Source organism: Empidonax traillii, unplaced genomic scaffold, assembly GCF_003031625.1.
Source record: "Empidonax traillii isolate 1590-97213 ecotype Southwest subspecies unplaced genomic scaffold, ASM303162v1 scaffold542:size423868, whole genome shotgun sequence".
NCBI classification, from domain to species: domain Eukaryota; kingdom Metazoa; phylum Chordata; class Aves; order Passeriformes; family Tyrannidae; genus Empidonax; species Empidonax traillii.
Window position 1 is genome coordinate 55207 of NW_020955735.1, and position 14773 is coordinate 69979.

At 38.7% G+C, this 14773-nt stretch overlaps 1 protein-coding gene across 3 annotated transcripts in view; it reads left to right on the forward strand.

The window, feature by feature from the left end:
* STX7 (syntaxin 7) overlaps positions 1-14773 on the forward strand; it is a 34791-nt gene that overhangs the window by 880 nt on the left and 19138 nt on the right. For 2 of the 3 annotated variants that reach the window (XM_027897451.1, XM_027897449.1), the window contains exon 2: positions 6086-6226. In XM_027897451.1, coding sequence (XP_027753252.1) covers positions 6145-6226 — 82 coding nt within the window. In that variant the 5' untranslated portion in view covers positions 6086-6144. Of the gene's footprint in view, positions 1-3349; positions 3434-6085; positions 6227-14773 lie in introns of those variants that run through there. The other variant, XM_027897450.1, reaches the window with a different exon arrangement.

Below are 14773 nucleotides of genomic sequence, written 5' to 3' on the forward strand. Positions count from 1 at the left end.
GCCTTGCAGAGGCAGAGGGCTGTGCCGCGGGGCTAGAGGAGCGCTCCTGACGGGTCATTACTCAGGCTTGTGCTTTGCCGGCAATGCAGCCCTTCTGCTTGGAGCTTGGAGTTTGTGCAAGTACTGTTAATAGTACTTGTTAATAGTTAAAAGAAAGGGAACAAAAAAAAGATTAAAATGTCTTAAAATTAGAAGAAAGTGATGCTAAATGGTGTCGTTGTTATAAACTGTATTTGTGTTCCCTTCATGAAGATGTCTTTTGTAGTCTTATGGCAGAATATTAAGTGGCACTCTTTCTGGTCTCAAATCTTCGTTCGCGAAACCTAGCCATGATGACTGACTCTTCCTGGTGACTTACACTGAAGTGAAACTCTTGCGGAAGGAGAAAGAAAGAGACCATGTGGTCTCTCCATATGTAGTTATTAGCATCCTGGTAGGCCTCAGAGAGACTTGACATCCATTGCAGTGAGATTTTGTGCAAAGGTAACTTCTCCCTTGGTGCACTTGATCTGAGCACTTGGTTCAGTGCAAACAAGCTACTGTTAGGGAGATCTGGGTGAGAACACCTAGCACGCCAGGTGTGCTGTACTTCTTACACATCTTCATTTTCCCATGAGTTGCTGTTTGTCTACCAGCAGCACAAGAAACTTGGCACTTCGAAATGGTCATTCAGGTCCATTTTCAGATCTCCTCTTCCCTATCTTCCCCAATAGTTCCAGTCCCTAGTGTTCATTTTCTGTTCCTGCTTCATCACCAGGCCTTTAAACACTTCATGCACTCCTAGGAAACATAATTCTCTTAAGGCATTTTGTCAAGAACTAAAATGTTCTTTTAGGCTTGTGAAGCATGCGATTCTGTCACCTACTTCATTGTAAATATCAATATGGATGAATCAGACAATTATAAACACAATTTTTTTTTTTTTAATGTGTATATGCTAAGCACTGGTGATGCATGAGACCTAATAGTATTTCAGGCTTCTGTAATTTAGTTTTTCATGCTGAGCACTTCAAACGCTACTGCTTTAAATTGCATCTTTTCTCAACGGAATCTTTTCTAGGAAAAATGACTAAAACACTGACCAGTGGCACAATCTAACAATTCTTTCCAGGAAAAAAAAAAAAAAAAAAAAGGAAAAAGAAAAAAAAAGTACTTATAGCTGTTAGACAATGTAAAGTTGGTTTTGTTGGATTTCAACATTGCTAGTGTTGCAAGGCTGAGGGAATTGGGCAGAGTGGGTAGAAAATTACCTTTTGACATCTTTTATGTTAGTGTTGCTGCAGAAGAGCCAATAAAGTTTTAAATTAATTTCACTTTCTTTTTCCTTTTCTATATGGATTTAAGTTAGACTTCACCTGAAACTAGATGATAAGAAAAAAAAAATCTGGAAACTTTTCTTAAAAGAAGGCAGGAAGGATTTAATTTTGTTTGCGTGGTTATTATGCTCCACAGTTGGTTCTGTATTATGGGAGCCTACAGTCTGCCTTTGTGGACCAAGATTTCAGCACATTAAGAGCTGTAAAAACACAAAGTGGAAAATATGATATCTGTCTCATAATACTTTAACTTAAGTGTAAAAGAAAAAAAGTGATAAGTCCAGAAAAAAAACTTCAACCTCTCTCATCCCCACTAGAGAAAACAGTGACAGATTTAATGCTCACCTGTATCTTATTAAGTCAGTTGCTACGAGTCAGTTATAAGAATCCCTCAGGTGCTGTAGTAGGACATCCTTATCTTTTCTGTAGCTAACATTGTGACTGGCTGAATTTTTTTCTGAAGTCTTTCAGCAGTTTATCACTTTTGCTTGTGTTTTCACCCTCCTTGAAGGATTTTGCAGGGGTTTTTTTGTGGAGGGGGGAAGCAGTTTACAAGGGAAATCTTATATTGATGGCAAGAAGCTTTGTTACTGTGACCTTTATTTAGGAAAAAAAATCACATAAAGAAAGCCCCATGACTTGTCTCTGGATAATTAAGGGCATAAAATCAGATTTAAATTCAGATCAGATTTAAATTTTCAAGTGTTCTATGGAATGTAGCATGTTTGTTTGTTTTTGTTTGTTTTTTTTTCCTTTGTATTCTGAAAGTTAAGGTTCCATGTAAATATTTCTAGTCCTGATGCTGAAACATTCCTCAAACAGTAGAGCTATTGCTAAAGGGTTCTTATCCTAATGTCTAGATTTATGGGAGAAGGAAGACTTTTAGAATATCTAAATGAGAAAATAACAAAATAAATTAGGTACTTAACTGTAGCTGACTGGAGCCTTGAGGATATTTAGGTGACTGCTGTGAGATCTGACCCATCATATTCTTTTGTCTTTATGGAGCTTTCAAAAATGTCACTGGGGAGGTGCTTGGTTATGGAGTTCCCACTTTCTTGTCTCTCTACATTCATAGCCAATGGAAATATGGGTCTTTTCCCATGACTGACAAACTCCTTTCTAGAAAATGTATTGATACTAAGGTTCATTTTTTGCTCTGGTATGAAGTCACAGTGGAGGAACCAGTTAATGCAGAAATTATGAAAAATATATAGCAGTCCTTTGAATTCTTTAAACCTCAAATATGTACAGCGAGGTCTTGCTTCAGGGAGCATTGATGAAATGTCCTAATTTTTTATTTAATTTGCAATAGTGGACTAGATTCCTTTGACTTTCTTCAGTAGCTTGGCAAACTGAGTTGCTGCTAGGTATATTCCCAAAGACAGAGGCATTGAGTGGAAGATAAAAGGTACAATCAGAAGCTCACACCTGACTGAAACTTTTAGGGGAACTGAAAACTACCACAGAGGACTACCACAGATGGAGCTCTGTTCCAGTTTGAACATAAACTGTACTTCCTTCAACTGCAGCAGATTTTTAACTTCCCCAATTTATAAGTTATGCAGCCAGTAATGCCAAAATACATCACGACAGAGTAGTTAAATGCTGTGGAAGTGAGAAAGAGTAATTTCAATGGAAATTCAGAGTCTTGAGAAATGCTTCTGTCGCCTTGGATGGAAGGAAATGCTTTGTGCATGCCTAGTTTGTTTCCTGGTGGTTGAAACCCTGATCTTGTGTAGGTTAAAGACATTAGCAAAACACCAGTTTACTTCCCGAGGGCTCAGCTATCTGTATGTGCAGAGGAGTTTGAGTAACTCAGCACTAACGGTTAAAGGGTGTGTGAGTAGAAGTAGGGTGTTTGTTCGGTTCAGATGCCCATGTTGCTGTGAAAACTGGAAGGATAAAGTGTGGTGAAGACTGGGAGGTGATGAGAGCTGATGGCTGACCCCTTACATCTCTTTCTGTCTGTTCCCCAGGCCAGTAGCTTACTCTGTCACCAACTTGTGCTGTTTAAGTACTCGTCAATAGTGTTGCTAGTGGAAAAATCTGCATGTCATAAACCAGCTGTGAGATTACATTGATGTACTACAAGTTTACTATAAATCTCAATTCAAGTATGTGAGTTGATGCAAAGAATTGTGTCAACAATTAGAGAGATCTACATTTGTCGACGTAAAGTTGAACTATATCCTGTGGGCTTTGCAATCTATCATCTGAACATCCTCTCATTATGTGTTGTGTTTGGCTGCCTATGTAGCTAGAAAGTTGAAAACCTCAAAGTCTTATGTATTGTACAATCTGTACATTTGTCAGTATAGTGCAGCATAACTTGTTTAAAAATACTTATGGTTAGGGTTAGGGTTATAGTTAGCTGTAGAAGTTTGCAAGACAAAGAAAAGCATTCGCTGCTTTTGTCAAGAATTGGATGAAATAGTTAGTATATATCTCTTGATTGTAACCATTGGGCTGAGAACAGTGTTACAGGAGCTGTTCAGTGAATACAAATATGAAAGAAAAAAAAATCATGAAAGACTATGTTAGTTCTACACAAGGTAATTTGGCCTTTTGTTGCATTTTAACTTTAAACATATGTTTAACTTTTAACATTAACTTTTAACATTGACTGTAATATTTAACTGCAAAGTATTTTTAGTCAGGGCTAGCCTTGCAGTTAGCATGCTACTAAGGTGTCTAAAAATAGTCATAACTTTAAAAAAACCCAATCTGTCAGCATTTCTGAGAAATATTCTTTTTTCAAACTAAGTTTTTAGGTCGTTTCTTTGGATGTTATGCCTATGATTGTATTTTCCACTAAATTGGTAGATTTCCGTACTTAGTCAGTACAACAGGGTATAGAGCTGTTTGTTTGCTGTAAAGTTTGCATGGCTTTGGCCTTACAGTCCAAATTCAGTGCAGTGTTACCTAGGGTTTCCAAAAAGATCAAGGGTTGTTACGCCAGCCTTGGTCCAGATAAGTGGTATTTAGGCTGTCTGGCTGACTGACTTCAGTCAAAATAACTTGAATTTGCATGTGGTACAGACAAAGTCAGGAAACGTACTGCAAAGAGCTGGCATGACTGGAGGGCAATTGTGCAGCAAGTAAATAGAAGAGTGCAAATACACTCCCTGTCACCTCATCTGCAATCAGGTTGTTCATTTCTAGGGTATACCTCAGGGTAGCAAGCGTGGGTAGAGCCCTTCTCAAATCTTCGTTCGCAAAGCCTAGCCGTGATACCTCAGGGCCTAAGGACTCCAGGCAGGGTTTGGGACCCCAGTGGAACATCCATTTCAAAGTCGTGTAAGGTTTGTCTTCACAGTAGCAGCAGCTTGTTCATCTGGCAGAGGTGGTGTCTCCTGCAGGGCAGCAGGGGTGGGACTGACCTCTGTAGTTACATCCCTGGTGAAGTTTTGGTGGCATATACACTGACAGGACCCATAGAGTGTCTTGGCTCCACTAAAGGTCATTTCATATCATAAAGATACAAAAACAACCAGGGCGTTGCTGCCTGTACTAATACAGGCATTTCCGAAGGTGAAAGAAAAATAATATTTGGCAACAGGGAGTGTTAATTGTTTGTACTAAAAAAAAAAAGTTTGTAAGGACTTGGATTTGCAAACTGTAGTACAGCTGTTACCATACTTGACAAATCAGCTGGCCTTTGCATTTCCTTCTTTTCACAAATTTAATGTACTTTCTTTTTCTCTCTCCTTGAAACTGAATTTTAGCAGCGTCTGCTAACCAGAAGCTGACAGGCCAGGAGAACAGGACATTGCTTGGAAGTCACATAGTTTGGGTTGAACACTGGGAATGTGGGGAAGTGGTGAAGTTAAAATGTTGAACCCGCGAAGGTGATGTGCAGGAGAGCACAGCCTGGATGAAATTGCGGAACTTTGTTGGGTGCATTTATGCTTGATTAGTCTGCATTCTCACTGCAGAACAGATAAACTGCCAGTTTTGATTTGCATGGGTATTGTAATCCATGTATTGTTAATTTAGATTTAGGATATGAGCACATGAGCTTGTGCTGAACTTTGGTCTGTATGGTGGAAAAAACACCTATAAAAATGCATTTGAATACCCAAGTTGTTGAAAAATGAATTCATGTTGAGAAACATAGAAGATGAAACAGGATAAAGTGGTAATTTGTAGAACTTAGGTGACACTGGGTTACAACTAAAGTTGAATTTGATAAAAATTATTGATGTTTAGAGGAAATTAAGTGCCTTCTTCATTCTGATATCTTGAGTGATATCTGCTGGGGTTTTTTCCCCAGTGGTTATATATAGGTTAGATTGTATTGGTGGAATGGGTGATACAGGGTATGGAAATAACAATATGATTAGTTTGGAACATAATTCTTTAGAGGATTTGGCATTTTCAGGTTAAACATCAGTTTTCTTCTGGAATGGCAACAAATGACAACATATACCCTTTCTCTGATTACAGTGGGGAAAATATGTAAGATTTGACAAAGGATGTAGTTTCTGTGATGTGGCTGTTGTAGAGTAATTGCAGATCTTAAGCTGTGTATATTACTAAGAATCTCAATAGTAAGAGTTATTGTAGGAAATTAAAAAAGGATGTCATATTCTTATTTGATACTTTTTAAAGAAAGTGTTCCCTTAAATTCTGTCTTTGAAGTACTGCATTTTTGGAGAGGGTAAACATTAGTACATGAAGTTTACTCTTATCTTTTAATATGTATATTTTTTTTAAGATGGTGAAGACCTTTATAAGCCAATAATCAAAACTATTGTTTTCTATAGGTAGAGACTGTCTGACTCTTTCCTGTTGTGGATGATCTTGGCAGCAACTCTACTCAGCCATGTCGTACGGACCGGGTTTTGGGGATCCTAATCAACTAGCCCAGCGCATAACTTCTAACATCCAGAAGATCACGCAGTGCTGTAAGTTGCATTTATGCAATTTTTAATAAAAGTTTAGTAATGGTAGTGCCCCCATTCAAGGTGAGTTTCTCAGATTCATTCATGGGAGTTCACTCTGACTGCCTACTCATTTAGCAGGTTTGGGGCACCCCACACAGCATGTTCAGTCCTTCATATATGTGGTTAAGTGTGATCTGCCATGGGAAGTGTAGTGTCACTCTGTATTCACCAGTTTTGTCCTGGTCATTTATATGGCAGCTTAAGGTTGCTTGACATGTTTGCTGAGCAAGGATTGCATCAAGTATTTGCTGAAGTTTGAATTGCTTAGCAGGGACAGAAGCTGTGGCCTTCCAGCTTCCTTTTGTGTGAGTGTGTGTGTGTGTATGAGGCAAATACAACTTGATTCACAAATTACGCAAAGTACACTGTTCATCAGAAGGGAGGTATCCATGAGCAGCATGTGCCTAGTTTTGGCACACATGTGTTTTATGTTGTGCAGGATGCAGAGTGCATGCAGAAATAAGTGTTTTATTATTAAAACTTCAAATGAATTATGATCAGTTGGGTATGTCAGTTTTTATCAAAATTTTGACCTTGTTTTTTCATGACAAGTTCAAGGAGTTGTTATTTGTAGCACAGGCTAGTGGCATAGATTGAGGTTTTGCCTATTTTTTCAGCTACATTCTCTGTGTTGTTCCAGAAAGTATTTCTTAAGATCTCAACAGACAGAAATAAAAATTGCAATTTCGCTTTATTGAAAAGTTTCTGTAGATCAAGGTTGTATTTCCTCAACATAAAAGTTAGAAATTGGCTCTGTAAAAGTCCTAATGCTGAATTTCCTAAAGTCTGCTCAGTGAACTCTTTCAGTCCCATGGCATCTAAGCTGGTCTTCCAGAGGCAACTGCCAACCTGTGACAGACACTGAGACTCCAAGATGCAAAAAAGTTTTGTTTGTCAGGTGAAAACATTAAGTCAAATCAGTGATTAAAACTAGAACATTGTGAAGACAGTTGCTGAACATAATTAACCTCTTATGCTGGTAGTCAGCAATTCCTTAATCTCATCCTTTCTTTTCCATCTCTTCTCTTCCTTCTGCTGTGTGTCTCCTCCCCTTGTGACAAACAAGGCATACTAAAAGCAAGCTGCTCAGGCTTAGATAGAAGGAGAAACACCAGAAAGATATGCAATCCTACTGTCTTTTGCATTTTGAAATTTAGACAGCTGAAGTCTGAGCAATAGAGAGGTGCTTCTGCCATTCCAAGACCCAAGTGCAAATGTCTCTTAGCCCCACTGCTGCATGGCTTCAGAAACAGGAGCTTTGCCTTGAAAAGCTCCAGCCAAGCACTTTTAATGGTTCTGGTAGATACACAGCTGGATTCCATCCCTTACTTTTCTGTAGATCTAATTGAACTGTAACCACTCAGTTAATCTTGTAGTCTGTTCTCTGTTAGATTTTATGAGGATCTGGATCCTATGGATATTGTGAATATGTTTCCTGGACTGAGTTCTCTAAGGGCTTATGTACACTTTTCTAGATCTTTTGTTCCCGTGTGTAATACCTGTCCAGCTTTCTGTTGGAAAGGTGTGAGCTGCTGGAAATTCTAGGTCAAATGGGAAGAACCCTGCAAGCTTAGGGACCTATGACTCTGAGAAGTGCTGTAACACATGGGGAGCCGGAATCACATGTGCTTGAATGAGCTGCAGCATTGTGTGCTGAACCTCAGAGAGGTCAGCAATGCCTGCAAGCCATGTCTCGCTGGTTTGGTTTCGGGTTTGTGTTAACAGTGATGAGAAGCAGATCTACAAGCAGCTAGGGAAATTTCAGATTTAAATAATAAAACCAAAGAAGTGTATAATAAGCCAAACTTGGGCAGCTGCTAAATTTGTCTTAGAGAACACAACTGATAATTAAGGTCTGAAAGTCTGTCTGGAATCAAGTCCAAAGTAACTGTAATTCTCATTCCAGGCCTATCTTATATCTTATTATAAAATCTAGATGACCTACATTTCATATTTCAAAAGTCCAGTGCATGTAAAGGTGGTTGAGGTTTATCCCTAGCTTTCTGGATGTGAAGAACAGGAGTATAGAGAAGAAAATATATGGAAGAATACATATGAGGTGTAAAGCTCCAACCTGTTTGGGCTTTGCAGATGGAGAACCTATTATCAAGGTGGTTTAATCAGTGTTTACTGAAGGAGCAGTAGTTCTAGAACTGGGTTTCATAGATTGCAGTCTCACTTATGTGGCAGCTTAATGGCAACTGCTCTTAACTTGAGATAAATCTCAATGCCTTCCTGAAATACTTCCTTGAAATATTTCTTGTTGATCACTCATTTACAGCAACTGGATAGACAAGGAATGAGTGTGATGCACAGATACAAGGTGAGCTAGCAAAATATATTTCTTTGTGACAAAACAACTCCTGCCTGCTTACAAGTCTGTATTTCTACCAGGCATACTGGGATATGCCTTGAAGGATGAGAACATGGAATACACACAAAGTGTTTTTTTTTTTTTTTTTTTTTTTTTTTTTTTTTTTTTTTTTTTTTTTTTTTTTTTTTTTTTTTTTTTTTTTTTTTTTTTTTTTTTTTTTTTTTTTTTTTTTGCCTCCTCCTCTGGAAGGTATATACAATTATACAATTGTATAAATTATACAATTGTATAAATGTATAAATGTGATCTTTCAACAAGTGGAAAGATGAAAGTGGATTAACCAAAACAAATAAAAAGTCTAATTTAAAGTCTTTAAAATATGTTGCTTTCAGACTTCTTACAACTGAAGATGAAAGGGAGCATTTCTTTGAAATCTACTGTTTTCTGCATTTTAAAGAATTGATTCTCTGTGTGTGGCAAAAAGAGAGAAAGCATTTTATTGAAAAAGATGTTCCCAAGAGGGAGCAAAGTGGGAGTTGCATTCCTCTTCAGGGAGAACTCCACAGTTATAAGTGTAGGAAGGATATGGTTAGAGGAATAGGTGCCTCTTCTGCTCAGCTGGAAAGATTTGACTCATGTCTCTGACAGGAACTGTGCAAGAAGTAGCCAGACGTGCTTTTTCCTTCCCCCACATAATTCTTAAATCACTCTCCTGTGTGTAGGTCATTGAGGAAGCAGATTAGTATGCCTTTGGTTTGCTTAGCTTCTCATATTTTCTTTGTAGCTACCAAATGTATCACTCAGAGCAACCCCTAAAGAAAAGCAAGAAGGATGCAGCCTAGATATATAACTGCCAAGTCGTTACTGGCATCTTAAGCTGGGCTTTGGGAGCTGTTGGTTTAGAAGCAGTTTAGCATGCTGCTTTTTGCTTGGGAACACAGAACAAAGCCTGACATTGGTAAAATACACTCAGGCTTTGAGTTCTAAAACATTTCTGGTTTGCAAAAAGTAATCAAACAGTTGGAGAACCTACGCTAGCTGTAAGTGATGCATTCGTATTCTTCACTTCACTTCCCAACCCTTCCAGGTCATGTTAGGATTTTATGCAGAGGTAGTTGCAAAGCTAGTAAGAATGGCATAATCTACCCTTGCTCAAAATTGGCAAGGTCAATGATAGAATATGACTTGCTCATGCACACTGAAAATCAGCCCAGCTGTAGAAACATATGCTCTGAATACTGCAAGATAATAAAAATTAAATAAAATTCAGTAGCCACAATCCACATATGGCCCAAGGGAGTCTATCTGACTTTGGGAGATTCTTTCTTACAAGAAATTTTGCTTTCTGCTGACTTTCTTTGCTGTTTATTGAGGTAGCACAAACACCAATTCATATAGAGCACATTCCCAGAAGGCCAGCTTAAGCCAGCAGAGATCCCTCTGTCATGTGATACTTGTCCTGTGACAACAATTTTCTTCAACTTCTGTTGCATCTCAAGTTTTATATAAGCCAGTGTTTTCACTGAATGTTGTTAAAATTGGAGTAGAATTAGATCAATCATATGACTCTCACATTCACTTCATGTAACTGTAGAAAATCCTAAACATAGATTAAACCCTGAAAAAAATTAAGAATTTGAGAGATGCCTTTTTGCTGTCGTTTAAGCCCAGTAAGTAGCTAAAACATTCATCTAAAACAGGCTGAAACACTAATTAAAAACTACGTCTGTCACCAACAGGTTCCCATGATTACTCTTAGCTAAAGAACAGAGAGGGGCACATGGAAAGTAAATTAAATCACTGAGGTGTTAAAGTCAGAGCCTGTATGGAAACAGAATTCTGTTTTGTCTATATATGAAGTGTGGTTTTGTACAGGTGTGGTTTTAAAGCAAATAGGCTTAAAGTAGAGCTTGTTGAGACTTCTAACAATGATATTGATATAAATTTTCAATTGCTGCAGTTAACCAGATTTAACTTTATGGAACAAATTTTTTATTATTGTTTTTACTTTTGACAGAAATGTTTCTTGGATTTAGAATGAAGTTTCTGCAAAACCTGGAAAAGGCTGGTTATTTAGGGATTTTAAGCACCTATTATGTTTCTCCATTTTGTGGACTTTTCCAAGGCAGAGGAATTGAGACGAAATATATCTATTTTGTGTCTTTGTAAATGCCTGTCTTTCTGCAAAGACGTGAAGTTATGAAGTCCGAAGTTCTTTTAGAAATAAACAATTTCTGAAAACTTCAAGCCTGAATCATTTGCTTGCAGTTCCTAAAGGCTTTCTTCTATGTAAAATAGCACACATATATATATTTAAGGTAGTATGCCTCACAGATTTGTTTATTAATCTGGAGAGTTTGTTAATATTTTTCTGTGTTTTATCTTATTGGTTAAAATGTTTTGGTTCTATGGAAAATTACATATGAAACTGTGTCTGATTTGGATGAGAGGTGAACAAAAGGCACAGGGATTTATTTATGCTAGCAGCAGGACAGAGTGAAGAATGGGTCTTCCATGTACACCCCAGCACACTGTTTGTGTTAATATGTGCCGAAAAGGCAGAATTTTTCCTTGATGTATACTGTATTGCATTACCTTAGTTAACTAGTCCAAGCAGGGTGGGGAGGAAAGACCTTTGTAAATTAAGCCATCTTGGTTTGGAAACAGTTTAAATAACAATTGTAAAACCACAATTTACAAATAACAAGGTGTCCAGGGAAGACATCCACAATTTTTACTCCAGCTGTTGCTTTTTCTGATGGAGCAAGTATAAATGGACTCACCTTGACAAGATGACTTTTGCAAAACAGCCTTTTTCTCAGCATTTTTCAGCAGGGGAGAAGGGGTATGGCCAGAGTCCTCATGCTCCTTCCTGTCTCTAGGGAGTTATGTTTCAGAGTCTCTCTAAGGTGCTTAAAGTACATGTTCCAGCTCAGTTCTGTTGGATCTTTTCTCCTTGTGGACAGGAGTGGAGGAGATTGCATAGCAGTCTGATTATATGGAGAGCCGTCTATCGAATCTATAAAACTGCTCTGCTAGAGGCTGCACTCCGGTTAGGGTTCAGAATAAACCCAGGCCACTGGCTGACTGTGAGTAACCCCCAGAGTATCAGCTACTTCTTTGTGTTGACCAGTCAGTGATGTGTTGTGTGCATTGCTTCCATATTAGCTTCTGAATTAGCTTCCTGTAGTAATGACCTGTCCTCTTAAAAACCCCAAACTTTCTTCACAGAAGTGAGTTGGGTTTATGGTGTTTGTGCAGCTACAGCTTACTACAGAGCTGTGCCTCATTTTCATAACTTAATAAGCAAGTGATATTTTTTAGAGAACTGTTCAACCTTTGGGCTTTCAGGGAGTTACCAGGGACAATTTAAGATATAGATATAAAGTGACTGTAGCTTGATTTAATGACTTCCCCTTGGCTGGGCTGTAGTAATTGATCACATGATCAGTTACTGTGCACTTAACCAATGTGTATTTAGTGTGTTCTATGCCCATGCTAGAAGAACAGGCACTACTTGAATTCCACTTCACAGTGTTCTTGAAAAACCATTTTAGATGGGAGTACATTAGCATGAAATAATTACAAAAGCACTGAAAAAAATGAAGGCAGATCCTGAACTCCAGACATTGTTGCTTATGTTCCTGGTCACTTTGGGGCATGATTCTATTTAGGAATGCTAGAAGCTGTAATAAAATACAGAGAAAAGCTTACCAGACTGGATATTTTCCCACTCTTCCATGCTTAAAGAGTCTTTAGCCTTTGGAGCTCTGAGGACAGTCTTCACCCCTCATCCTCACTCCTGTTTTCACCTTTCCACACATACTTCACTTACTGTTTTTCTGTGCCAATGTATTATCCTGTGTTAGAATAATCAGTGTTATACATGAAGACAGAATAAATCAAATTATTTAAAACCAAATTACTGATGTTTTTACGTATTTGTTTCCAATTAGGTGAGCTCTTGGACATGGGAATGCTTTTTAGTAAGCTGGTGTCTTTTGGCCACTGTCCGGTACTTGATTCCTCTAATGAACTGTCACTCTTGGTTAAAGTAGGGCTGGCAAGGTGTACAGACAGCACAACTACATCTAATTTCAACCCCCTTGACGTGGACAGGAATAGCACCCGCTATATCAGGTTGTTCAAAGGCCCCTCTAAGCCAGTTGTGAACATTTCTGGAGATGGGGCATCCACTGCTCCTCTGGGCAACCCGTTCCAGTACCTCACCACTGTCACAGTGAAGAATTTCTTTCTAACATCTAATCTAAATCTACCCTCTTTTAGTTTAAAACTATTCCTCTTTGTTGTATCATACTCTGCCCATATAAAAAGTCACTCTTCCTCTTTTTTTATAACCCTCCTTTAAGGCCACAATGAGGTCTCCCTGAGGTCTTCTCCAGATTGAACAACCCCAACTCTCCAACTGTTTCCATAGGAGAGGTGCTTCAGCTCTCTGATCATCTTTATAGCTCTTCTCTGGACTTGTTTCAACAGGTCTGTGTCTTTATTGTGCTGAGGACCCCAGAATCAGACACAGGACTCCAGGTGGGGTCTCACAAGGGCAGAGTAGAGGGGCAGAATCACCTCCCTTGACCTGCTGGCCACACTTCCATTCATACAGCCCAGGATGCATTGGCCTTCTGGGTTGCGAGCATATTTTGTAGGCTCATGTCCAGCTTTTTATCCTCAAGAACCCCAGAGTCCGTCTTGGCAGGGCTGTTCTCAATGAGTTAATCACTCAATTTGTGCTCATGTCTGGGATTGTCCCAACCCTGGTGCAGCACCTTGCACCTGGAGTTGTTGAACTTTCTGTAGTTCTCGTGGGCCCACTTCTCAAGCTTGTCCAGGTCCCCCTGGATGGCATCTCTTTCTTCTGCTGTGTCAGCTGCACTGCTCAGCTTTGTATTATCTGTAAACTGCTGAGGGTGCACTTGGTCTCACTGTCTGTGTCATTGATAAAGATATTAAAGAGCACTGGGCCCAAGCCAGAGCCCTGAAACACCTCTCTTCACCATCCTCCAGGCAGATGCAACCATTAGGTTGTTATGTGTAATGGCTTTTATAAAAGATTGATCCAGGAATGTTTTCTGCAGCATCTGTTCATCTTCAGTCAAGTACCCTCAACTGAAGTGCAAAAGGAAAACACATTGAATTGGATTTGAATAAATTGAGGAAGTCCGTTGTCCCCAGGCAGAAGCAGCTTGAACTGGTGTAATTTTAACAAGTAATTCTTTTGTTCCAATAACCTGCTCTGAAGAGACTGTGAAGTTTATTAGGTTCCATACAACTTAATCTATAACTGGATGTGCTATTTGTTGACTCACTTGTTCAGCTGGACACTTCTCAGCCCTGCCAGAGAAGGTGGATAACCTGCAGTCTGCTCTTTGTTTCCATCCTCTTAGTTGGTTCATTGCCTTTCAAACGTTAGAATTTTACTGAAGGATTTTGGTGGGGGTTTTTTCAGCTTTTCTTCTGTAGCAATGCTGTGGTGGTACAGCTTGTACAATGGTTACTTATTCTCAGATGGGGATAACACTATTTGCACCTATGATCTTAGAGGCAAGAAGTTGTTTACATTTTGGTCTTCATAGTAATAATTTATTTGTGTCTTTATTTTAAGTTTAAAACTTCCTGTGTGATCTTAAACATTGTCATGTTCAAGGACTAGAATGAGCAGTTATGTCAACATGAACCTACTTGAAGTAATGAAACAGCTTTGCAGAGCTGGCTGAAAAACAAGGCAAGATGAGGAGGAAGGAGATGAAACTTTCTTCTTACCTAGCCAACTGCCTTACCTTACTTTCCTGTTAAGGAAGGGTAGTGTGTAATCCAGTATGTCAAATATGGTTTTATCTATGAAAAAAATATGTGTATTACAGATCTGTTGGGAACATGTTTCTCAAATACTCCTACCTGTTAAAAAATGTAAATATTTCCCCTGTAACTGTGACTGCTTCCATAACTCTGTAACTTTTGTCTTGTGGAGAAAAGGAAGCCTTTTATCTGAGAGACTGTTACTTTTTTCCCCCTGTGCCTTTTTTTTGTTTTGTTTTGTTTGTTTGGGGTTTTGTTGTTGTTGTTGTTTTGGTTTTTTTTTTTTTTTTTTTCCCTTTAACTAGAGGTAGAGCTCCCACTAACTAGAAATGGAAGCACTGTTTGGCTTAGTAAAAGTAAACATAAGCTAACTCTGG